Below are 26516 nucleotides of genomic sequence, written 5' to 3'. Positions count from 1 at the left end.
AAACACAGTAATTAAGGTATGGTTTTCGCATGCTTCAAAATTAGTGCTGTTGATCGATCAAAATATTTAATCGATTAACTATTTGAATTTAATCGATTTGAAAAAAAAAATGTTTTAATATACTGTAATACACAATTTATTGTTAAATGCAACGTGTGTTCGGTGATAAGCATAAGTATTAAATGTTGCATATCTGTATATATTGTATCGTTATATTACAAAACAACTATTTTAATTACTTACTAACATATTTATTATGAGGTTTATAATTTAGTGTGTCAATTTTTCCGGGAATTTTTGAGACAAACATAAATAACAAAAAGTATGAAGACTCACCTAGTTAATACTGCTTCATCCATGATTTTGAACATGTGAGTGTATTCACATGCTCCGAATTAAGTGCCGCTCTACATTTAGTAGCAATGTTTCATGCATCACTAAACACAAAAAAAAAATTTCTGTCAAGCACTTCTCCACGATCGTTCGATTTAAATCCAAACGTTTCACCGAGTTTACCTCTCAAATTCTCATATGACATAATAGAGTTTACACTTTTCACAAACCACAGAAAACTGATTTTTTTCTTTATCAAACTAAACACACAACCTTCATATACAAACTCAATACAGAAACTGCAATTGCAGACGAAACAGAAGACTGGCCCCTATTGTAATCGAATTACCAGATTTTAGAAAGAGAAGAAAGTAGTACGCTCTCACTTGCACACAGTGTAGACATGGCTATTTTATAAGAGATGAGGGGGACGAATCCCAGGAAAGTATGTATTTCATATGCTAGGAAGATGAGCTGATAAGGTGGAAGTTTTCTTGGAAAACCATAAAACTTAGTAAGGGTTTCGCATTGTGTTTCAACTTTCAATAGAGGTAGACTAGGTCACTGGCCTCATATCTCCATCTCTTTCTGAAGTATTTGTGCAAAGATTTTTCCTACGCTATCTGGATTACAGTTATAAAATAATAGTATTGTTGTGCTTTTAAGTAAGTAATTTCCGAGAGAGAAATTTTGTCGGAATTTTTAGTATGAGTGTGTATTAACAAAATAATAATTAATATCAACTACAACCGATTAATTTTAATCGACTCGATTATTCGATTAAATATTTTTGATCGATTAATCTTACAACAAAAATTGATAGATTAATCGATTAAATCCCACAGCACTAATAAAATACTTAATTGTCATCTGCCAATAAACAAAACAAAACCCAGTCAATGTTTACACTTGTTTATTATAAACCAACTGGTAACATTGAAATTCTCCTTCATCGTATGAAACAATGCTGCTATCGAGTCTGGCAGACATCTAGTATTTTTGAGCGAGTGAGGCGCTCTTTTACCAGACTTACTTCAGGACCTGTAACAGTAAGAGATTGTACTATGTAGAAGGGCGATCTCAGAAGTAATACGCTCCCCACTCCAAGGAGTTTCGTAGTTGTGGCAGTAGTAAGAATTTCTCGTAACAAGTTTGTGCAAGCCACAGCCATAGCTCAGTCGGCTAAGACGCTTGCCTGCCGATCTGGAGTTGCGCTCGGTCGTGGGTTCGATTTCCGCTTGAGTTTATTATTTCATTGGATTTTTCCGAGGTTTTCCCCAACCGTAAGGTGAGTGTCAGGTAATCTATGGCGAATCCTCGGCCTCATCTCGCCAAATGCCATTTCGCTATTACCAGGGAAAGGATTTATATGTAAATACATATTTACTTATAAAGCTAATATAATTTATATTTTGCATTATCTTTATGTTTCACAATGTGTAGGGTTGAAAAATCCTACTTTTATTTTCCATATTTTTCCATATTTTAGAGTTTAGTACATATTTTCGTTAATTTCCATATATTTTCCATATTTCATATAAAACAGTCCATATTATATTAGGTTTAACAATAAAACAAAACAAAATTCCATTAACTTTTAAAAATACATTTCAATAATAGAGATTTAAACACATGTTCAGTAATCCCTTTAACATCAGAGTTATTTGAAAATTAGCAGTCCTATCAACAATGGGAAAGTAAGTTACAAAACTGTATTAATTTAATTTAAAATTTTTAACAGACTTCAGTTGTGCAGCTCAACAGTTAAATGCCTGTCAGAGTACACATAGGTTCAGTTTTGTAAATCATACTATAAAGGCGGTAAATATGCCAAAAGTACGTCATTCAGTCAATTTAAAATCAAAACTAACAAGTTACATTTCAGAATTTAAAGAAGATGGTTTATCAACTGACAATAAAATATTATTTTGTAATTTGTGTCAGTGTGCAGTATCATCTACACAAAAGTTCCTGGTGCAACAACACATTACAACTAGTAAACATCAGGCCAACAAACAACTAAATTCCAAGCAGAGACAATTGTTTTTAACACAACCAACAACATCGAATGTAAGATCTGAGTTTAACATCGACCTGTGCCGTTCTCTCATCTCTGCTGATATTCCTCTCTACAAACTAAAGAATAAGGTCTTCAGGGAATTCCTTGAAAAATATACTCAACATACAATCCCGGATGAGTCAACACTTAGGAAGACGTATGCTCCATCCATCTACGATGAGACAATACAGAAGATAAGAGATGAAATTAAAGATAGTTCAATTTGGGTTTCCATTGATGAGACTCCCGACAAAGAAGGTAGACTTGTTGGTAATGTAGTTATCGGTTTGTTAAGTGAACAATATTCTGAACGAATTCTTTTACATTGTGATGTTCTAGAAAAGTGCAATAACAAAACTATAGTTAAACTGTTCAACGAAGCTATGGGTATCCTGTGGCCAAAGGGTATTATGTACGATAATGTGTTATTCTTTATTAGCGATGCTGCCCCTTATATGGTCAAAGCTGGACAAGCATTATCTGTTGTATATCCTAAATTGACTCATTTTACTTGTGTGGCGCATGCATTTCATCGTGTGGCAGAAGTGGTCAGAGACAATTTCCCTAAAGTAGATTTGTTGATTTCATCAGTGAAAAAAGTATTTCTCAAAGCTCCCAGTAGAGTTAACGTGTTGAAAGAAATGTACCCTGAAATTCCATTGCCACCAAAGCCAATTTTAACTAGATGGGGTACATGGCTAGAAGCAGTTGAATATTATGCCGAACATATAGACTCTATTAACAATGTTCTCCTTGCATTGGACTCTGAAGATGCAGTCTCAATTGATACTGCGAAAACAGTTACCTGTGACATAAGTGTGAAGAATGACTTAGCTCACATTCAGCATACATTTTCATGCATCATAAAAACGCTCAAAAGTCTCCAAAATAGGCACCTTTCACTATCTGAAAGTTTTGAAATTATAAATAGTACTGTGGAACAACTGAATCGTGGTAGAGGTAAAGTTGCAGATGCAGTAAGAGCTAAGGTGGACACTGTACTTTCAAAAAACCCTGGATATGAAGAACTACAAAAGGTTGTTGCTGTGATGAGTGGTGAATCAACAGTGAAGATTAACTTGGACTTATCCCCAGCAGACATTGTGAAATTGAATTATGTACCAGTTACTTCTTGTGACGTCGAACGCTCTTTTAGTCAGTATAAATCTATCCTCAGAGACAATGAAGAAGATTCACTTTTCAGCACTTGAAAGAAATGTTTGTAACCTATTGTTATGGTAACAGACAATAAAAATTGTGTTTTGTTGAAACTACATTGGAAGATAAGGTACGTCCATTATATTTTTTGTTTAGTTTGATTAAAATGTACCAATATTTAACGTACATAGTCATTTTTTTATAATTTTAAGTCCATATTTAATTCCATATTTTGGTAAAAATCCATATTTAATTCCATATTTTGGTAAAAATAACTACATATATATTTACATATTTCATATATTTTTAGTCCATATAAATCCGTTCCCTGGCTATTACCAATCCCATCGATACTGAAGAACCTAGTAGTTGATACAGCGTCACTAAATAACCAAGTAGAAAGAAAGTCTGTGCAAGTTCAGCGCAGTTGTATAAAATCTACTTTGTTTAGAAGCGATTTACCGTATATATACGACGATAATCCGCCAGGCCTCATCACTATCTTAAAAGATCAGATATAGTTCATTAAAATTCATGGACGTACGCCCACGGAAATGTATGAACTGCTTCAAGAAGTGTGTCGTGACTCTGCAGTAGAGCACAGCATAATTTTTCGGTGATCTCGACGTTTTCGTGAAAGTCGTAGTACTATACAAGACAACCAACGAGATCGTCTACGAACTGCACTTTAGCCACTGATTGTGTTCCTGTTAGCACATCATTCACTGGAGATTACTTCTAACATTTTTTGCGTAAGAAGTTTCGCCCTTAAATTCTCCGGAACCAACTGCAGCTATTGGAGCCTGGTGTGCTGCTGCTTCACTATAATGCGAGACCGCATATTGTCGAGTCTGTGGCGGATGTATAACCGATTACAAGTGAGAAGCACATGACTACGTTCTTTTCCCGACACTTAAGACTCACTTCGGGCTCAACCTTGCGTTATTAGGCCTAAATGGCCTGAATACATCTATGACCTGAAGCATCCGAGAGTTGAACTGCAGAGAAGTATTTAACGTCGTCCAACAGCTACCACGGCATTGAGAAGCAATTTAAAACATGGGGGCATGAGATAGTTACTCTGCCTGCCATAAAAATTAACTTCAATTAATCCCCAAGGTATAAAAAAAAACCACGGCATTGGGGAGCAGTCATTAATCTTCAAGGAAACGTCCTTACTATAATTAGATTTTACAAATAAAACGTAGGTCTATTCTAATTATAAAAATTTGCATATTACTTAGAAGATCACTGTCACAGACAAGTCTGTCTCGTTCTGTTCTTCGAAAACGGTGATTTGTTATAGGGAGTCTTTAAAAAAAAGTTCCATTTTGAGAGACTACTCCAGAAAAGTTATTGATTTCTTTCATAGCCCACTGACGGCCACGGACCGTCACCATCGAATGATGTAATTGGAAAAATATTGCAATTAATTTCATTTCGTTGTCGAAAAAAAGCAAGGCCTGTTTCTGCTACTATACAACATTAACAATAATGTACCACGAGTAATACTGCATAGCAGGCCGCGGATAGAGATGCGATTTTACTTCCAAATGTTTCCTGCATTAGACATGCTCGTATTGTATCAATTTTCTTCTACTTTTATGCATGGACAATGTATGGTCACAATATTAGGCTAAGAAGTTTTCCCTTCTGTCCAGATGTACAATTCACAATATACAATATAATAGCCTACTCATTTTATAATGGAATATGATATTGAATTTTCGAGCTGTAATGGGGGAATTCGCATAGTTTTTCATTTCATAAAATGGCTGTAACGCTGAATGTCATATGTATTATTTTGCGTATTTCCCGTTGATTTTCAGCGGGCACTGCTAGTATACATATAAACGCAATATTATGCATATTTAATACTACGTTTTCGACTTGTATTGCTCAGACTTCAAAAAATGTTTCTGATTTTGTCTTTGATCTGTTAACGTCGCAGAAATATAATATCAATTTCGATTTTCGATTAGATTATTGTTTTCATAATTAAGCACAAAGTTTTAATTCCATTGTGGGTCATGAGCTTGGTGCTGCCTGGCGCCAGTCCCCCAAACTTTTAGTAAGCCATAATATTTTATTCAGTCTTTAGTTATAGAAACTTTTCCTCCTACCAGCTAGTTCATTCATAAGGACACACATTGAAAACCTGTTCAAAACATTCAGTGTACGAGTTAGTTCAAACAGATACTTTTCGAGAGAGAAATTAATACTTATTAGTAATATGAGAGTCACACACATATATTGGTTATTAAACCCAGTATTATCTCAGTTTTTATCATCAGCATCAGTGTGTATGGTATTAAACCTGTTCAGTCCATTGGTGGGTTCGGTCTTTTCATCTTTTCAAATACCCTCCTACATTATGACTTCTTTAAAGTGTTGTTTTTAATGGGATACGATTTTTATCATCCGGGGAACATACTGTAGTCAATTGTAATGTCTGTTACATTTGTGATTTCTAGTTGGTTGCGAAAAATTTAGGTTCGCAGATAATAAAACAGCATGATCTTATCAGTTACCCTTATTTTAATGGCTTTGTATAATGTATTGGAATGCAGAGTGCATATAAATTCAATGCCTAGCGATTGCAGTACGAGTACAGCATTGTATACAAGTTTTAAAAGAAATACTTGGAAAAGCCCTAAATGTGACTTATACATACAAGCACACGAATACTCTCGTTCATTCTTCTTGTTTATGTCTTTGAAAGGCACATGTGTGTTTAAAACAGTAGTCAGCAATACACTACTGGGAAATAATAGCCCATGTCTTATTTATTATCTCAACAAATTTCTTGTGATTATAATACGAAAAGTTTTTATACGTTTTTATATTAAAAACAAGAATTATAAGATACTAGGTGACCATTTTGTATGTGGAACGTAAATAGTGGCATTGCGATCTTATATTGTTACTCTGTGAGTAAGAGAAAGACATTGTCTATAACTAAAATAAGAGAGGGATCGTACTGCACAGGGCACGCTTTGTTAGAAGCCCATAAATAATGGAGTAGCGTATCTCGACATCAAAAGTGGGAATTATATTTGTTATTGTTTAGCCAACTGTCTGAAGACATGTTTGGAACCCACAAGTGATACCAACAAGGCATCACTTATGAAGCAACTAGGCCAGGAGATAATAAAAATATGGTGTCCAGTTAATAGTGACTCAAATTTCTTGCATGCATTTGATTTTATCTGCAGTTTTCAGTACAATAACCTGGTATAGATACCATTATCACCTGGTAAAATTTCAGTTTTGTCCTTTTCAGTAATACAAAGATACAAAAAAACAACTAGTATTTTAAATATGCCTTCCAGATGATATAACATCTACATTGAGAGCTAACAATGACACAGCGAATAGAAATAAATTTAGCAGGAAATAACCGTAATTTCTTCATTTGCTTACAAGGTGTCTGAAAAAATTGATTGTACACTGACGTTCAAAGATACCTGACTCCACTAATCGATTATGTTCGATAATTTGTTCATGTAAGTGTCGCTTCTTTAGTTATTACTTCTGTGAATAGAGGTGAAGTGTCGACAATAGTACATAAATATACACACATTATAAAATTAAAAAAATTTCATCCCTCACTGTTGTATAGAAAAAAGCACTAGATTTAGCGGGAAACCACTGATACTGTCATTTATGAGAATAATTTATGCTTCATGTACATCAATATTTTCCCAAATACTATTTTATCAGTTCCAATAATAGGGTCACCTGTTGAGAACTAGCGGAACTGTTTCAAAGTTTGTCAATTTTTATATATTTGGTTCTGATTTATCCCGTGGTTACAAAGTTCGTTTACACGACCATAAAATCGTAGGTCAGATATCTTTAAACGACAATATACAATATGGATGAAAAGTCCCACTACACCTGTTTATTTTTCCCTCAAAAAAGATTGTGTAGCCTATGACAAATGTGTCGGTGGTACTTGTATGACATTGGCGGACTTATTTCGAGGTGTGATCATGGCGGAGCGGAAATTGAAAGTCATTCCAAAAGTACAAGATAGCGAAGCGAATACGGGAGTTTTCAGTGTGGAGAAGAGACTTGTGGTTTCCGTGTGGGTCCACGAGCGGGCACATATTGGAAAAATCATGAGTAAATAATGCAGGATTTTAGGATTGACTTTGGTAAGGCGCCACCGAGCAGAGATAATGTAACTTGTTGAAGTGGGGGAGTAAAGCTTTTAGCATAATATATGTTAAAGACACTCCGCAAGAAACTGGTACTGCCGTCGCCGAGCCAGTGGATCAATGGCCAATAAAATCAACAAGAACACATGCCTCCGAGTTGTAAGTGCCTGGATCTAGAATGCGCGACTACATGAAGTAATACTTGTAAATGAACTCGTTTTGCCCTGTGACTGTAAATGAATTAACGCGCAGGGATTTGGACAGGCACATGACATGACTAAGTTATGTTATTCGTGGTTTTTCTGGTATGTGGCCGCTCGTGGAACCACAAGTCTCTCCTCCATACTGAAAACTCTAGTATTCACTTCGCCATCCTGCATGCACTTTTGAAATGGCTGGGAATTTCCGCGTGTTATGGTTTCTTTCAGGTCCGCCAGATGTCTCCCGCCATGATCACACCCCAAAACACGTCCATCAGATGTCGCACAGTATCACGACACATTTTTCATGCACAGATTTGTTTTGCAGGAAAAATAAACAGATATAGTTGGACTTTTCGCCCACTCTGTATATTATTAAAATCACAGTCTTGATGGTCTGTATTTTATGGCTGTTACAGATATAAACTCTTTTTCATCATCACTAATGAGATTTCTTTTATAACGGTTCCGAATTGCTTGTGGCATTAAATCAAGCAAACATACACTCATACATTCTGACACGGCAACGTGTAATTTCACGGTTTGGTTTCACAAAGTTCTGAAGAAAAATGTGTCACCTTGATTTCCACGCAGCACATTTATTTCCCATTTCGTGATGGAAAAGACGTCAGAGAAAGTTTCTTGTCTCTTTAGATGTGTATCCATTTGCCGGATTAACTAGATGGATCGACTCCTTGCCCTTCTCTCACTTTTAAATGCCGTAATTTACCCTTTGACTCTCGTAAGTTGCACTCGATAGAAGACATCCATATTGCATTGCTCTCGCGTGGGAGTGAGATGATTGCTTTTACTTGATGCAATAAGGACACAGTGCGGCTCCAGAAGCTGATTACAGACTCTGTGCCGCACCACAAAGACCTGCAGACTTGACAACTCGAATTTCATTTGTATTGTTCTAGAGGTGGTGCAGAGCTGTCAACGGTTGCACTAAATTAGTCTCTGGTCGTTCTCCTGTCACACAGAGAAGACTTCGATACAATCAGAGCAACAAAGTTCTACGTTGTGTACACCTCGCAGTTAAAGAAGCTAATTAATGGAACAAGCTGGTCTGAAGCAATCGTGCAGGCATTTAATCTGCGATCACGTTTAAGCCTTTCCCTTGCATGGGAGAATTCTGTGACTTTTTTCAGTCGTATTCTTTATCTTTACGTCATAGTATGATACATTATATAATGCAAAGGCATATCTTTAGTAAACGAATTTGTTTAATTACTGATACTATTTAAGAAAGATATAAATGCTGACCCGAGGAAGACAAGAGAAACAATATAATTACACTCGAATTAAACATGCACTACACCACTTTATCCACCACAAAACTCACAGATTCTCGCAGAGATCTAATCTCGATTTCTGTGGTGAGAAATCATCCGCAAACACTATAATACCGTTAATTATTTAGACTCCTCATCACTCTCAAGAACTAGAAGTTGTATCATTGTCGTCGTCGTCGTAATCATCATCATCTTCCGTGAAAAAGTTGTTGAACTTGTTCCGACTTCAGCAGTATCTCCTTCTGATTTGATTATATAACATTTTTCCTGGCATTTTCGTGGAATTATTTTTATGACCTTCCATCTTTCATTCTGCTAAGATGTTTTTTCTATTTGCCTTTGTTTCGTATTATCTCCGAAACTACCAGCTAAAACAAACTGGAAGTAATCGGACATTTGTTTGAAGCAAGAGGTACCGCTACTCTCCTAATGGAAGATGTGTACACACATCTTCCATTAGGAGAGTAGCGGTACCTCTTGGAATACCTATATCTGTTATTCCGATTGCAACCTTAGCTGCATTGAAAGGACCAATTGATCTACTATAGAATCACCTATACAGGAAATGAAACTAAGTTCATTAACACTCTTTACTTTTTCGCAATACTTGCCTCTCTTTCTAAATTAGGTATATTTTAACTAATTTAAAAATGTATTTGCAGCCTTGTATTTGTAGGAGTTTCATTTGTCAAAACAAAGTCAGTGGTTCAATGAACTTGTAAACATATTTATATGTTTAAATACTCTTTGTTCCTTGTAGCAGCTCACAAATGGTGAGAAGATTTCTAAATTTATAGCGTGCTTTGTGATGTTAACTGCTACGAAGTAGTACACTATACTACAAAATACTTATTTTTTTCGTACACGTAGGCTAATTCATTATCTTTACCTGTCAGGTCGAAAAATGAAAATAAGACTAACAAGTAAGCAGAAAATATAAGATTTGTCACATAACCAATTAACACGTCAGTGTACAATTTTTGGGAGTACCCACTCTGTGGCATGCTACATACAATTGACCACGAGAAAAGCATGAATTTTCTAAATTGGTGCCAGCAATCTGGAGGGATTATCCTTAGGCCATCTTGTCATTGCAAATATCGTACCAATGTGAATGGAATCTGGAGACGCTTGGAAGAGAGTGGCAGATCTGTTGATATTAACGGTATGCGAGGGATGATCACATCCTTTCCTTTTGCCTTGTCGGTTAATGCTGTGGCTTCAATCACATTCGGCATCAGTTTCGTAACGCAAAGCCGTGTTCGGTTACATAGTTTTGGGGGGGGGGGTCCAGATTCCGCAGTAACATTATTCATGATCCTATTCTTAACACAGGCAGTGTGGAGCCATTCCAAATGGATCCAGACAGTTGTGACATTCCATGGAACAGTTCACGGCATCATCAGTGTCTATTACGGAATCTATCGTAGAGTCAATGATTCACAGTGGTCTGAGGCCGTGCTGACGTCCATTTCATGTGATTTCATGTTCATGCGTGCTCTCACTTGACGTTCAAAATCAGCTGACTATACATAGGAAATTCCTTTGTTCTCAGTCTGAGTACGGTATTATGGTGACTTAAAATTTTCCTCTTCATCGGTCGTATTTTATATATAACTGTAAGAAGTCAAATTGAGGATAGCAATGGAAAAGGAAGCTTTTAATAGAAAAAGGAGCATCTTCTGCGAACCTCTGGAGAAAGAACTAAGGAAGAGACTAGGGAAGTGCTTCATATGGAGTGTAGCATTTTATGGGGCAGAAACGTGGACATTACGACGAAATGAAGAGAAGCGACTAGAAGCATTTAAAATGTGGATTATGGAGAAGGATGGAGCGTATGAAATGGACAGACGGAATAAGAAACGAAGCTTTGTTGGAAAGAGTTGGTGAAGAAATAATGATGCTGAAACTGATCAGGAAAAGAAAAAGGAATTGGTTGGGTCACTGGTTGAGAAAAAATTGCCTTCTGAAGGATGCACTGGAAGGAATGGTGAACGGGAGAAGAGTTCGGGGCAGAAGAAGATATCAGATGATAGACGACATTAAGATATATGGATCATATGAGAAGACTAAGAGGAAGGCAGAAAATAGGAAAGACTGGAGAATGCTGGGTTGGCAATGAAGGACCTGCCCTTGGTCAGAATACTATGAATGAAATGGATATAGGAGGATTTTCCACCTCTTGTCCCCTATACTGTCGCTTAGGGGTTGAAATCGGGAGGCAAACATACAACTTGATCTCATAGTCGAATAATGCGTAAAAAGCAGAATATGAAATTGTACTTCCAGTAGAGAACTTCGCATATTCCTCCTCTCCGTAAGAGTTATACCAGTCACTCCATGAAGTATCATTATGAATTAAAATTGCGTATGTATGTATTTATTTACACTGCAAGTAGGCAAACACTCGGTGACAGTGGTAACTTAATTACACACAGTAATTACAGTTAATACTACAATACATAATAATTGCAAATAATAATAATAATAATAATAATAATAATAATAATAATAATAATAATAGTTCAAATAACCTAATTAATAAGTGAACCTAATTTTCCATTACAACCTAAAGTACATATTATATATATATATATATAGATCCTATATAAATTTCACATTGGTACTGATACTCTTTTACTACTTACTTTACTCTTATGATACATTTCACTGACATTCCAGAACACATTTCACTGACGCTATAAATTGTCACTGGTCGAAACTATTCACTACCACTATTTCCTTTTCTTCATATCAAAGAATCAAAAACATAATCATCCCAGAACCAAATATTACTGCTTTTAAGTGTTAATGGGATGAAATCAAGGGTGGGATTGTTTGTCATTCATTACTTATTTTAATGTAGCCTATCTTTATTCTCTGGTTGTGAAGGCTAAGTGTGTAAAATTTGTCGAATATTGATCAAAAGCATGTACACTTTTATAAAGAACATACACACACACACACACACACATACATACATACATACATACATACACACATACATACATACATACATACATACATACATACATACTTTGACCTTTATATTATTAGATTCTATTTCAAGTATTTCACGAACTTACTCGATTCCTTAATTTGGAATTGTCTTCCTTTCGAGAGCCCTTAATTGAGAATAAAACTATTGTTCAGGCGATAGGTACGTTTGTGTATTGATCTGTAGCTGTGCTTGGGCATGAGTTCGATTCCTGCGTGTACTGATTACGTGGCTGGGTTTTTTTCGAAGGTTTTCCCAAGCTGTAAAATGAAAGTCTCTCGTTATCACCAATTCCACCGATGCTAAAGTGCCTAGTAGCTGATACAGCGTAATTAAATAACGGACTAAATTTATTAGCTAATTGATAGTATAAATTCCTTATCTGCTACAGTTATTTTACTTACTTTTTTCGTCGTCGGAATTATATTGTAATACTGGAACTGATATTTGTTTTACAAAATTTTAATAATCATGCTTCTTTTGTCACATTTTTTGTTTAATATGTTCTTTGTTGTTTCAGAGATATTCCAGAACTGTATTATTTCCTATATAGGCCTATTAAAGGAAAATGTAAAGTCAACTCCATGACAGGCCAATTCGGCCCAGAGGATGGGGAGAGATTAAGGCTCCCACCTAAATTATAGACAATAGGCATTTAATGGCAGTAGAGATGCCAGTCCTACGTGCCCGCCGCTTTTACCCCCCCCCCCCCCACAAAATGCTCCTGGTACTTCTGTTAGAGGCCACGTAGACCCAAGGACCATTAGATCAGTGGAAAAATCCATTACCCCATCGGGAATCGAACCCGCGACCTTTCGGCTTGCAGCGTTACGTCTTAACCTTAACGCTACCGCGCGCCCCATATAGTCTATGCCTATTAGTCATAGTAAAATGAAATATCAGACCCTAGTGTCTTACTTGCTGGGCCTACATTATTTGTTTTATCCCATTGTGCTTATATAACGATGTAGTCTCTCCGAAAACAATATAAAATTACATTATTTGTATAATAAGAGTATTACTGAATTTTAAAAATATCTCCGTGAAGTTATTATTGAGTTCTAAAAACAGAATGTTTAGTTGGTTTCATTAGTTCAGGAGTTTCATTTGGTTTTTGGGTTACTAATTATGCAGCATATAGGCCTAGATTATATGTCTACTTTAAAATGTACGAGTCGTGGAATATTATAGTTTCAACAGCCGCACGTTTGAGAAGGGGCTTGCTACGCCTGTTATTGTTATTGGTGTTGTGGTTGGTCAGTGACATTCCCACGGGATTTATCATGTTGATATGCATCGCGGTAGAATCGCGAGTTCATTAGTGGCTTATTATTGTCAAGCCCAGGCTTTGATAGCGATAATTGTCTTCATTCTGTTTTGTGTTCTGTGAAACAGCAACTTCGATCCAGATTTCTGCTTGTGTTGGAACAATCATTGGTCTTCATTTCATTTCATTATTGGTATAATATATGTTTAATTTGTATCTGATACATTGGGGTAAAGATAGATACACACACGAAATTAGTCGAGTTAATTCATGCCCTATTTATAGACAAGATAATACAGGGTCTTGCATAATTAACAAGTCTATCGAAAAACTATTTTGGATTATTTTTTGAAATGATGTTCATCCTCACGAGAAAGAACCCTTCCCGGTGCCGTACAGTCGATTTGGAAACAAATATGCCCCTTCCCCCGTCGCCAGAACTATTAAACGAAATAATGGTTAGTGTTTTAAATCTTTATTAAAACACATAAATGTATAAACAGTTTCAGTTGTTGACAAATTATGGTGTACAATTTTAAAAATGTCTTCCGTTCTGCTGCATATACAAATGTAAGCGACGTATCAACTCTTCATGGACTCTGGTGAGCATGTCAGACGTAACCATTTGTATCGTGTGTTCAATTCGTTCCACTAATTCAGGCTTAGTCGCATAGACACTGTCCTTAATGAATCCACAGAAAAAAAGTCCAGGAGAATCAAATCAAGTGATCGCGGAGGCCAATGGATTGGGCCTGTGCGACCGATCCACCTGCCTGGAAACACTTCGTCTACGGAATAAACGCTTAATTTGAGTGACTCTGTTTCCAAGTTCAAACCAGGCAGCGATTTTTCTCTTCTGCATTAACGTTATGCGGCTGCGTGGAATTTTATCATTCCAGTCTGTCACAACAATGTATATAGGCATGGCCGTGTGCCATTATCCTTGGCGTACAGAAGGCCATGCTCCAGGTCATTTTAAGTCCTTGGCGTATAGAAAGTCATGCTCCAGTTCATTTTAAGTTGGCATCAAATGCACATTACACATGGATAAGTAGCTTACTCTGGCGGCGAGGGGAGGGAGTGTTTGTTTCCAAATCGACTGTACGGCACCGAGAAGGGTTTTTTCTCCTGAGGATGAACATCATTTCAAAAAATTATCCAAAATAGTTGATTTTTAATATACTCGTTACTTATGAAAGACTATGTATAACTCACTGATATTATTGTTGTTATTATTGTTATTATTATTATTATTATTATTATTATTATTATTATTATTATTATTATTATTATTAGACCAAAAATTCTTCATTCGGGAAAAATTATAGTAGAACAAAAAGTTCAATTGCCTCGGTTATAATTATTTTACCCCAGAACACACACACATTATATATATATATATATATATATATATATATATATATAAAACAGATTGCTCAGCTTTATAGGCTTTGACAGTAACAACCTTTATCATTTTCCCTGTGCTGCCATCTAACTACAACATAAGTCACGTCATAACTCTCATTTGAATTGCATGGAGCAATTGTACTTCCATCTAGCGATCGTTCTGAATCGACGGTGGCGATCCTGGTGGTTGTTCTCTTCCACATGTTACCGATTTTAAAATGGGGATGGCCAATCTGTTATATATGTGATAGGGAATTTTACGTATACAATGAAGACCATCTCTGTATAAAATTAAAGAAAACATTTTTTATACAGAACATAGATTTACTAAAACACAAGAATGTAAACTCCTGAAGTTCTACAAGGTGATATTGGTACCAGTACTTCTTTGCCCTTGCATTCTGCACCCTGACAAAGAAGAAAAAGTAATTAAAACACGAAAATGAAGTTTTGAGAAATATTGCAGGATATACCGGTACTCTTCTAGATAAAGAAAGAAGTAAAGCTATGCGTAACATACTATTTAAATTAACTGACAGAATAATGGAATAGAAAAAAATACAAGGAGTAAGTTGGAACAGTGACTAGGCCTATTAGCTATATTGCGAAACTAATAAAACAATAAAATTTTATGCTTGACAAGAAATAAGTATTGGAACACAATGGAATGTAAGTTATTGGTTGTAGAATTATTCTAAATACAAAAGACTGCATGTCTGAATTATGATTTTTATGATGATTATTGAGCTTGTCATTATTATTATTATTATTATTATTATTATTAATTTATTTATTTATATACGCTTTAATATCTGTGGTCATATCGCGTATTTGGGGTCAGTGGTTATAGCAGTAGGCCGTGTTTACTATTGTTGAGTTTCAGTTTCTATTGTGTTGTAGATGGCTTGTGTTCATGTAACTGATTTTAGATTTTGATTTATATTTATGATATTGGTGATTGAGGCGGTGATGAATCATGGCATGTAAATTCCCAATCTGACATTTACATATGTGACTGAGGTAAACTATGAAAAATCGCAGTCAGATTGATCGGCCACGGCATTTGAAACCAGGACCTCCCGAATGCGAGTATTAAATGCTACCGCCTGAGCCAACTCACTCGGTTTTATTAGCATCACCATCATACCCACAGGTATAGCTCAGGCGGTAGTGGATTTGCCTTCTGATTAGGAGTTGCGCTCGGGCGTGAAGCTTGGCTAATTACCAGGTTTTTTTTTTTTTTTCGAGGTTTTCTCCAACCGTAGGGTGAATTCCAGGTAATCTATGGCTAATCCTCGACTTCATCTCGCCAAATACAATCTCCCTGTCACAAATTTCATGAACGCTGAATACCTATAAATACTTAGTTCGCAAAATACTGCTTTTCAGCTGATAAAGCAAGCTTTTATGTTCGAAGCACTTTCAGGTCAAAATATTGTAAGTTTGAACTCGCGAAATTTTGTGTATGCCCGAAATTCTTGTTATTGACACGAATTTATTCGAAATCAGCGAATTTCAAAAGGAATTTTAAATGTTTACGAAATTTTAATTTAAAGTGCCCTAAGGTTGATATTTATGTACAGAACTTTGAATTTAATATTCTAATCCTGTTCAACATATAATTTTGAATTCGTACCGAATTTCGAGTAATTTATCAGTAGACTTGTTTAGATGAATACTATTACATCTCAGATTATTGAATGTTTTTTTATTAAATGAAAATAACATTCAACAGCTCCTATGAGGTTGGTGAATAAGTACTCACAATTCGGAAGATACTAATTTTAGTGTGACAACGATTTATAGTTCGTTTTAGTAGTCAGCTTATTGTATCGTTTGTGTTTTGTTTGACTTTTTCTTGTTTTGATGAATATTACCACCTCTAAAAATATTGAATGCTCTTTAGGCCTAACACTCTGTATACGAGCAGAGACATCCAAATACAATGCGACTCCAATTCTGTGACTGGTTGTAAGCATAGCGTGGCTTAATAAACAAGATGATGCCAGTTCAGTTCAGGCACTGGCACCTAGCACATCACACACGGTAACAGATGCCTGTCAAGAGGACGTCTTTAAACATGCAATAAACTTGCAAGTTATTCGTTGAATTAAAAATGGCGAAAACTTTAAACGTATCGCAAGTAATTACAATATTAGTGGTCTCACGCGATTTATAATGTCGCTGCCTGTGGGCTAAAATTTCCACTGAAACTCCAAACATGAGCTGCAATAAATTACTTAATTTGAAGTCGAAAGGGCGACTTCTGAATACAGAAACCTTATGTAAAATCAACCAGCCACTATGCTTTAGACACGACTCTTATCAGAGTTGTTTATAAAATACTACAGAGCGTTCCAGCGATAAGTACCTGTTTATTCTTTGGCCGCTGGGCGACACGATGCTTGAGCGACCGTCGACAACCTGACCCTTAAACTCACGGCGCTTCACCGAATTAAAATTTACGTGCATACTTACTAACCATAATATGTTGTATTTAACATTAACTATTATGTGTTATATTACTTACAGAATTTTATACTCACCCTCATGACAATAGCTGCTGGAAGTGTTGGCCATTTTGCGCTATACAGAGTTCACCGCCGTAAAAAAAAAAACATCGTTCACATTCATGAGCTCCACTGCACTGATTTGTCTAATTGCGTCACGAATGTTACCTTTCAGTTGTTCAATTGTGCGGGAATTTTTTTTTTCATATAAGTTTTCAGACTGCAACACGACTCCTCTCTACGTATTCCAGTCTTAGGGCCGATTGTATAAACCATTTAATCTTAGATCAGAGGTTAAATTGATCCTTGTTCTAGCTGAACTTGGAATTTTGTGTTGTATAAAGTCTAATCTGAGATTAATTTGTCTCAAACTAAAGTTAACTTTGACTGAAGAAATTTCTCCGATTAAGTTAGATGATCCAAGTTCAGTTATTTCTTTTTTGTTTGAAATATACGAATGGTAGACTGTGCAAATAGAATAACCATTGTTATTAATATTAATGGATATGGTAGTTACACTTTATATATATATATATTTATTTATTTATTTATATATATATATATATATATATATATATATATTTTCAATTTCTTGCCTTAATACACAAACAGTCTTATATTTTATAAGGCTCTATCGTGTTCAGCAGTATCAAGTAATATAACCTATAATTATATTATGTTTATAACAACCATTAATTATTAGTAGATGTGATAGGTACATTCATAAATTTTCAATTTGTCGTTTTATAAAGCTTTATTATGTTTAGCAGTATCAAACACCATAACATGATAACAATTTGGAGAACAGTCAATCTTCTTCTTATTGTCCGCCATTATTTACATTGCACAAATAAACCAGTGTCTCCAACAGTGTGTACGGAAAGTCGCCAAAAAGTAGTTGTAAAGTCGCAAGATTTCTCATTAATCAACAAAGAAAGATTAAATTTTGTCACTATGGGGTGCTGAAAAGTTCGCTAAACACATATTTAAGCAATACAAAAGTTAAAAGAAATTGTTATTGAAAAAGAGTTAAAGTCGCTAGATTGGCAACACTGAACAACATGGTCCGCGCATCACATATTTCACCTGCTTATGCGATGTTGCCAAATCCTTTTCACGTGAACTTAGATTGCATTTGAACCAAGGTAATTGATCGCAGAAAAGTTTTATACAATAGAAGAAGTGTCTGAACTCGGTTCACTTTTCGATCTTCGATCAAAGTTGATCTTTAGTCAGGGAGTTTTATACAATTGGGCCTTAAACTGACTAGTCATTGAAACGTTACGTGAGGTATTGAACACCGAGAGAGGAGAAGCTGGCGCCCGACAGTTGCTCAACCGCCGCCGCCTAACGGCCGACAAATGAACCGGTACTTATCGCTAGAACGCTCTGTATTTATTTTTCTTTAAGAACGGAATAAAAACTGTAAGTTTGTTGGTAACTCTTTTAGTCCTAAAATATTACAGCTCATAAAGTAAAAAAAGTTGTATATTTTATAAATGGAGATGTAATTTGTGTTTAGTATTAAAACAAATGTTACATTACATAACACTGCGTACTTATTTGTGGTACTAGGCTATAGTGTTTATGGGTATTTTCCTAGTGCGCCTGCATAGCTGCGATTTTAGTAAATCAAAACAGGTGAGCTCTTACTGTGAAGTGCAAGGTGTTCCATTCAAACTTCCCTGATTTCAATTAATCATTATACGGATTTATAAAATGAGACTGGTACTAAAAGAAAGAGAAACTCCAAGAATTTGTATTTCATTTGTTTGAAGTTGATTGTTTTATCACTACGTTGCACAACATTCGCAAATGGCGATTTCACAGCAACGCGAGCATGTATGCGGAGACAGAATCCGTGATTTCAACGCAACGAAATTACAGAGTTGTCGGAGGCACATTGAATCGCCTTGATGTCTGGTGAATGGATTTACTCGGGCTTCTCTGAAATCCCGCTCGAATTTCTTCCACCTTTTCTTCTGTCACGGAACGCCGAGCTCCACCAGATTGTTTTAGGACATTGCCGGTCGTAAGCAACTCATTGAACCAGAGCCTAGTTGATTCTGCATCAGGTGCAACTCCTCCGTACACTCGTCTGTAATTTCGTTGCGTTGAAATTACTGATGTCTCCGCATACTACACCACCGTTTGCCCGCGTTGCTGTGAAATCGCCATTTTTGCTTTTGCGATTGTTGCGCAACGTAATGACAAAACAATCAACTTCAAACAAATGAAATTATTGCAAATTCTTTGAGTTTCTCTCTCTTTTAGTACCAGTCTCATTTCATAAATCCACATACGTTGTTAGCAGGGAACGGATTTATATGGACTAAAAATATATGAAATATGTAAATATATATGTAGTTATTTTTACCAAAATATGGAATTAAATATGGATTTTTACCAAAATATGGAATTAAATATGGACTTAAAATTATAAAAAAATGACTATGTACGTTAAATATTGGTACATTTTAATCAAACTAAACAAAAAATATAATGGACGTACCTTATCTTCCAATGTAGTTTCAACAAAACACAATTTTTATTGTCTGTTACCATAACAATAGGTTACAAACATTTCTTTCAAGTGCTGAAAAGTGAATCTTCTTCTATTGTCTCTGAGGATAGATTTATACTGACTAAAAGAGCGTTCGACGTCACAAGAAGTAACTGGTACATAATTCAATTTCACAATGTCTGCTGGGGATAAGTCCAAGTTAATCTTCACTGTTGATTCACCACTCATCACAGCAACAACCTTTTGTAGTTCTTCATATCCAGGGTTTTTTGAAAGTACAGTGTCCACCTTAGCTCTTACTGCATCTGCAACTTTACCTCTACCACGATTCAGTTGTTCCACAGTACTATTTATAATTTCAAAACTTTCAGATAGTGAAAGGTGCCTATTTTGGAGACTTTTGAGCGTTTTTATGATGCATGAAAATGTATGCTGAATGTGAGCTAAGTCATTCTTCACACTTATGTCACAGGTAACTGTTTTCGCAGTATCAATTGAGACTGCATCTTCAGAGTCCAATGCAAGGAGAACATTGTTAATAGAGTCTATATGTTCGGCATAATATTCAACTGCTTCTAGCCATGTACCCCATCTAGTTAAAATTGGCTTTGGTGGCAATGGAATTTCAGGGTACATTTCTTTCAACACGTTAACTCTACTGGGAGCTTTGAGAAATACTTTTTTCACTGATGAAATCAACAAATCTACTTTAGGGAAATTGTCTCTGACCACTTCTGCCACACGATGAAATGCATGCGCCACACAAGTAAAATGAGTCAATTTAGGATATACAACAGATAATGCTTGTCCAGCTTTGACCATATAAGGGGCAGCATCGCTAATAAAGAATAACACATTATCGTACATAATACCCTTTGGCCACAGGATACCCATAGCTTCGTTGAACAGTTTAACTATAGTTTTGTTATTGCACTTTTCTAGAACATCACAATGTAAAAGAATTCGTTCAGAATATTGTTCACTTAACAAACCGATAACTACATTACCAACAAGTCTACCTTCTTTGTCGGGAGTCTCATCAATGGAAACCCAAATTGAACTATCTTTAATTTCATCTCTTATCTTCTGTATTGTCTCATCGTAGATGGATGGAGCATACGTCTTCCTAAGTGTTGACTCATCCGGGATTGTATGTTGAGTATATTTTTCAAGGAATTCCCTGAAGACCTTATTCTTTAGTTTGTAGAGAGGAATATCAGCAGAGATGAGAGAACGGCACAGGTCGATGTTAAACTCAGATCTTACATTCGATGTTGTTGGTTGTGTTAAAAACAATTGTCTCTGCTTGGAATTTAGTTGTTTGTTGGCCTGATGTTTACTAGTTGTAATGTGTTGTTGCACCAGGAACTTTTGTGTAGATGATACTGCACACTGACACAAATTACAAAATAATATTTTATTGTCAGTTGATAAACCATCTTCTTTAAATTCTGAAATGTAACTTGTTAGTTTTGATTTTAAATTGACTGAATGACGTACTTTTGGCATATTTACCGTCTTTATAGTATGATTTACAAAACTGAACCTATGTGTACTCTGACTGGCATTTAACTGTTGAGCTGCACAACTGAAGTCTGTTAAAAATTTTAAATTAAATTAATACAGTTTTGTAACTTACTTTCCCATTGTTGATAGGACTGCTAATTTTCAAATAACTCTGATGTTAAAGGGATTACTGAACATGTGTTTAAATCTCTATTGTTGAAATGTATTTTTAAAAGTTAATGGAATTTTGTTTTGTTTTATTGTTAAACCTAATATAATATGGACTGTTTTATATGAAATATGGAAAATATATGGAAATTAACGAAAATATGTACTAAACTCTAAAATATGGAAAAATATGGAAAATAAAAGTAGGATTTTTCAACCCTACACATTGTGAAACATAAAGATAATGCAAAATATAAATTATATTAGCTTTATAAGTAAATATGTATTTACATATAAATCCTTTCCCTGGTTGTTAGCAATGATTAATTGAAATCAGGGAGGTTTGAATGGAACACCGCGTATTTTATACAGAATTGGAGTTGTACTGTATATGCATCTATTTCGAACCTCATTGTTCCATGCTGTCACTGGCATGGTGTAGAAGTTAGCTAGCGGGACTCGTGCATAGTGGCTGCATTTGGACTGGGCTGGAATCCCAACCAGGTAATCAACCACGCCCCTCGCCCGAGCGCAGCTCCAGATGAGAAGGTTTCTCCAACTGCAAGACGAACGTCAGGTAATGCCATAGCGAGTACTCGGACCCATCTCGCTATCACTCATTCCGACGCTAAATAAATGCGCAGTTTATACAGTATTGTTAAATGAGGGATTTACAAACTGTTCCCTACATCAAAGCTTACTCCGTAGAATGTTCGCAGCAGCGTCATCCCATTGCTCTCTGCACGTTATAAACTGACTAAATTATGGAAAAGAGGGAACGGGATTGTTATAGTATCGTACCGTTTTTGTCTGCCAAAATTTTCTCTTAGACTCACTAGAATGTTAACCTCAGATCTCCTGTGTGGAAAGCTGCCGCTCTAGTCTTTGGAGCTTATATTCCGCCTACAAGTATGCTTGTATATACAGTAGACACGGAGAATTTTCTTCGAATACCTCCCAGAGCTGAGTCGGGGCTTCAGCATCGCGGACAGAAGTTCATAATATTCTGAAATAAATGAGCCGCATAATGAGTTCATAAAGTTCATACAACAAATGGAAGGACGAAATAAGCCTCTGAAATATTTTCTTTCTTCATTTCAACAGTTCTCTCTTCTTCCATTATTTCGCTCTTCTGGTTCTTTAAATGGCACATGGAAAGTAAACTCTTATTAATACATATTTTTCCTCTTTTACTGTTTCGGAAGTGAATGTTTTTCCATGACTTCACGATCAGATACGGCGGAGAGCTGCTGTCCAGGTCGCAGATAGATGAATGCACCCATGTCATACATATTAACAACTCTGCCTTGAAGGTAAGTAGGCCTACAGTTACAGCACATTATTATTATTATTATTATTATTATTATTATTATTATATTTTATCTGCACTCATTCTTTCAAAATGGTAGTTTTCACTGAATAACGATGCAGTATCATAAATGTAGAAAATGCTCTTATAATGTTGCATACCTATATGAAATAGTATGTATCTTTGAAGAATTTTATTCAATTTTTTAAACGTGATAGTTATTTGAAATGATGCAGTGGTGCCTGAGGTTGAAAGTATAATTGGGCATGTTATATGTGCTCTGTTGACTTTCCATATGTTATATTTTTTTCCGTTGAGTTCCACATACAGTACGTATATTTTGTTCCATGTGTGTGCATGTATGTGTAGGGGTACGTTTGTACGTATGTGTGTTGAATTAATACAGAATATTACGGATTGAAGGCACACTCATTTGTATTTAAATAATTTTTCTTAAAATTTATTGTAAAACCGAAATACCTTATCTTGCGACGAAACCTATCGATTCTAACCTTATTTACGCAGTAGTTTTAGCAGATGTGTTAAATTTGTTGTTATTATCATATTCTGTTGTTTGCTCTCATTCTTTCAAAATGATATTCACTGTGTTATTTCCAGATTTAGGTAACGATGCAGTGTCAAATGTAGAAATGTTCTTATAATGCTACATATATCAAATCATTATTAATCTTTCAATAATTTAAACTAAGTCCTTTAAACCTAATAATTTTAGTGCCCAAAAGTAGCATTTGAAATGGTGCAGTGGGGCTTGAGAGTGAAGTAATTTTATGGTCCGCGGTAAAAAGGGCATAGGCCTACGTCATAAATTGCAAGTTTTCAGTAGAGCAAAAGCAAAGTTTGAAATGAGAATCAATATCATTATAATGGACTGGAAATCTGACACTCTACATCAGCCGTGGCGAAAATGTGACTCGCGAACACATTGTGGCTCGCAGTGATAGCTGTGCATTTCTCTTGCTTCCTACCTCCCCCAATCCCTACCCTCTCACTCAGTGAAGTCAAACTCCGTTCCATTTGTATTTGTCTCTGACCTGCGAGTGGCGTATCGTTGGAATGTCTCTCTCGAAACCATGTACATCTACAAAATCAAAAGTTTCAAGTAGGATGGGAGGATGCATTTTTTTGCTGCCAATATGATGAGAATATTAAATGTATGATTTGTTCACAAGTATTACGAGGAAAACGGTTGTATAACATAAAACGGCATTATACTACATCTCACTCATGAAGCATTAAAAGGTTAAGTATTATTATTATATTATTATTATTATTATTATTATTATTATTATTATTATTAATATTATTATTAGCCTATCTCTGTACGTCGATCCTTTTTCAGCAGATGTACAAATAATGTGGTTAAATCTTCAATTTAAACGCAAAGATTTACAATGTGATGTTAAATGAAAGCTAGTTGTAAGGACTTGGCAAATGTTGAACTTTTCAAATCTTTGCCAAAAAATAAATATCCAAAGCTTCGTTCTTTCGCCTGCTTTGTTGAAGCCATGTTCGCTACAACTTATGTTTGTGAAAAATTATTTTCAACAATGAAAATAGTAAAAACCAAATTTAGATCACGACTGACAGACAAGTACCTTCGTGATCAACTACGACTCGCAGTAAGTGACATAATTCCTAATTTTGAAACTCTGTCGCAGAGACATTCTGAAGACAGTTAATTTCAGGTTGTGATAATGTGTCCTATGTTTTCTTATTCATTTCTTTCTTCGTTACACGTACTAAACATTATTTTGTAACCTTATACTGTATAAAACTATATTTAAGTGCTTGAAGTAAGGAAAATGAAAATCCGTTAATAAGTCAGACAGTTGCTTCACTTCTCCTTCGGGTGTCCGCCTCCCTCCATAGGTGCTATGCAAGTTGCAGGTTACACAGTGGCTCGGCGCACGATCACATTTTCGCCACGGCTGCTTTACATCATTATGGAAGAAGATAGGCATATGCCGTCTATATCATCTGAAGAACTACATTTTTTGTATTCACAAGGAGATCATAACTCAAAACCATCTATTTCTTACTTACACCCTTTTTACCGCGCACCATAGAATTATTTGGCATATTACGTTTACTCTATTGACTATTTTTCACAAATGTTTAATTCTTTCACTGAGTTCCACATATTTTCTGTTTCTCTCTCTCTATCTCTCTCTCTCTCTCTCTCTCTCTCTCTCTGTGTTTTGATTTAATACTGAATATTATGGTTTGGAGGTACATATACATCCACTTGAATTTGACATCTTTTTTTTTTGTTCTTATTTTTTTTTTTAATTTTTTTATTTATTGTAAAATAGAATGTTCAGCCTGTTGGCTTGAAAGATCTGCCGATTTCAATCTTATGAACTTCGTATTTTTAGTGACGTGTCAAATTTATTATTATTATTGTTATTATTATTATTATTATTATTATTATTATTATTATTATTAAATTTACTACTTACCCAAAGTGTTTTTGCAATACATAAAAATCTTCTCTTAAAAATATCTAACATAAAGATGTCATATTTTACTCACCAGGTGTAACTGCTTCATCCTTATTTGAATTACACCTGATTACAACCTCTTATTACTAAAATTGTTTCAACTTTTATTACTTTCTTCACTTGAGTCTTGGAATTTGTTAAAACTATGTTAGCTTACTGACTTAACTGCTTCTTCCTTAATTTAATTTCAACTGATTGTACCGTTTTATTACAAAAATTACTTAAACTTTATTGCTTTCCTCACCTGAGTCTCGGAATTTGTTCAGATTTGCTTAGCAGCAGAAGGAGAATTTTGAGTTTCCAACGTCGTGTTGAGTCTTAATATCTAAAAATCTTTCAGGACTATTTTCCAGACTCTGTGAGTGGAACAGTATCGCTCAAAGCCTGGAGAGTCGCCTACTATATTTTATACGTTGAGCTTAGTTAATCTAAATAATTGGTATAGGCATAACATATCGAAGAGAGTATGCGACCCGTTTTCTTCTTGTACAGACCCAGAAACAAAATTTGGGTCACCAGAATTTTCCTGGTTCCAGTTATATGCTCAGTGCAGTATGTCTAATAATGGAACCTCCGTAGTTCCGAAACTTTTGAGAAATTAAATCACAATACACTTTTGGAAACTCAAAATTTTTCTTTTGAGCACAATTGCCGTGAAAGTCTAAAAACCTCATATTTGCTTGGTAACATTTCGAAAATATGAATAGGCACTAATGGTCTATTATAATTTCATTTTTGTACTCTGTTCTCAATAGTGAATTAGGGTTGTTCGTTTGTGTTGTTATTGACAGTTCAAATCTGATCTTAGTTGGGATTGATGCTTCTCTAATTTTCCTGTTCTATTGTTTGTGTTGGAGTTCACTAGCATGCTCTCCGGGCCAAGTCTTTGCTTGGGCATCCTGAATGTGAAATGCTTTGTGGCATAATCAAATATCTGCAGCAGTGGCAGGAAATGGACATTAGTGTTGTTATTGCATTAGCGATAACAGTCCAGTGGGGCTTAGATACACAATTTACCTACAGGAAACTGCTTCATAATGATGTAAGCCTTCCAACGTTAGTTGAAATTATGCTGGTTTCAAACTGATTTTCTACAA

At 35.4% G+C, this 26516-nt stretch overlaps 1 protein-coding gene across 4 annotated transcripts in view; it reads left to right on the top strand.

Annotated features, from left to right (window-relative positions):
* Positions 1 to 26516, top strand: part of DNAlig3 (DNA ligase 3) — a 590685-nt gene that overhangs the window by 426257 nt on the left and 137912 nt on the right. For all 4 annotated transcript variants that reach the window (XM_069834626.1, XM_069834625.1, XM_069834628.1 and 1 more), the window contains exon 22: positions 22823 to 22901. In XM_069834626.1, coding sequence (XP_069690727.1) covers positions 22823 to 22901 — 79 coding nt within the window. The remainder of the gene's footprint in view (positions 1 to 22822; positions 22902 to 26516) is intronic.

This window comes from Periplaneta americana, chromosome 9 (genome assembly GCF_040183065.1).
Source record: "Periplaneta americana isolate PAMFEO1 chromosome 9, P.americana_PAMFEO1_priV1, whole genome shotgun sequence".
NCBI lineage: Eukaryota > Metazoa > Arthropoda > Insecta > Blattodea > Blattidae > Periplaneta > Periplaneta americana.
Note: the sequence above shows the minus strand (reverse complement) of the source record. Positions and strands in the feature narration are given on the sequence as shown.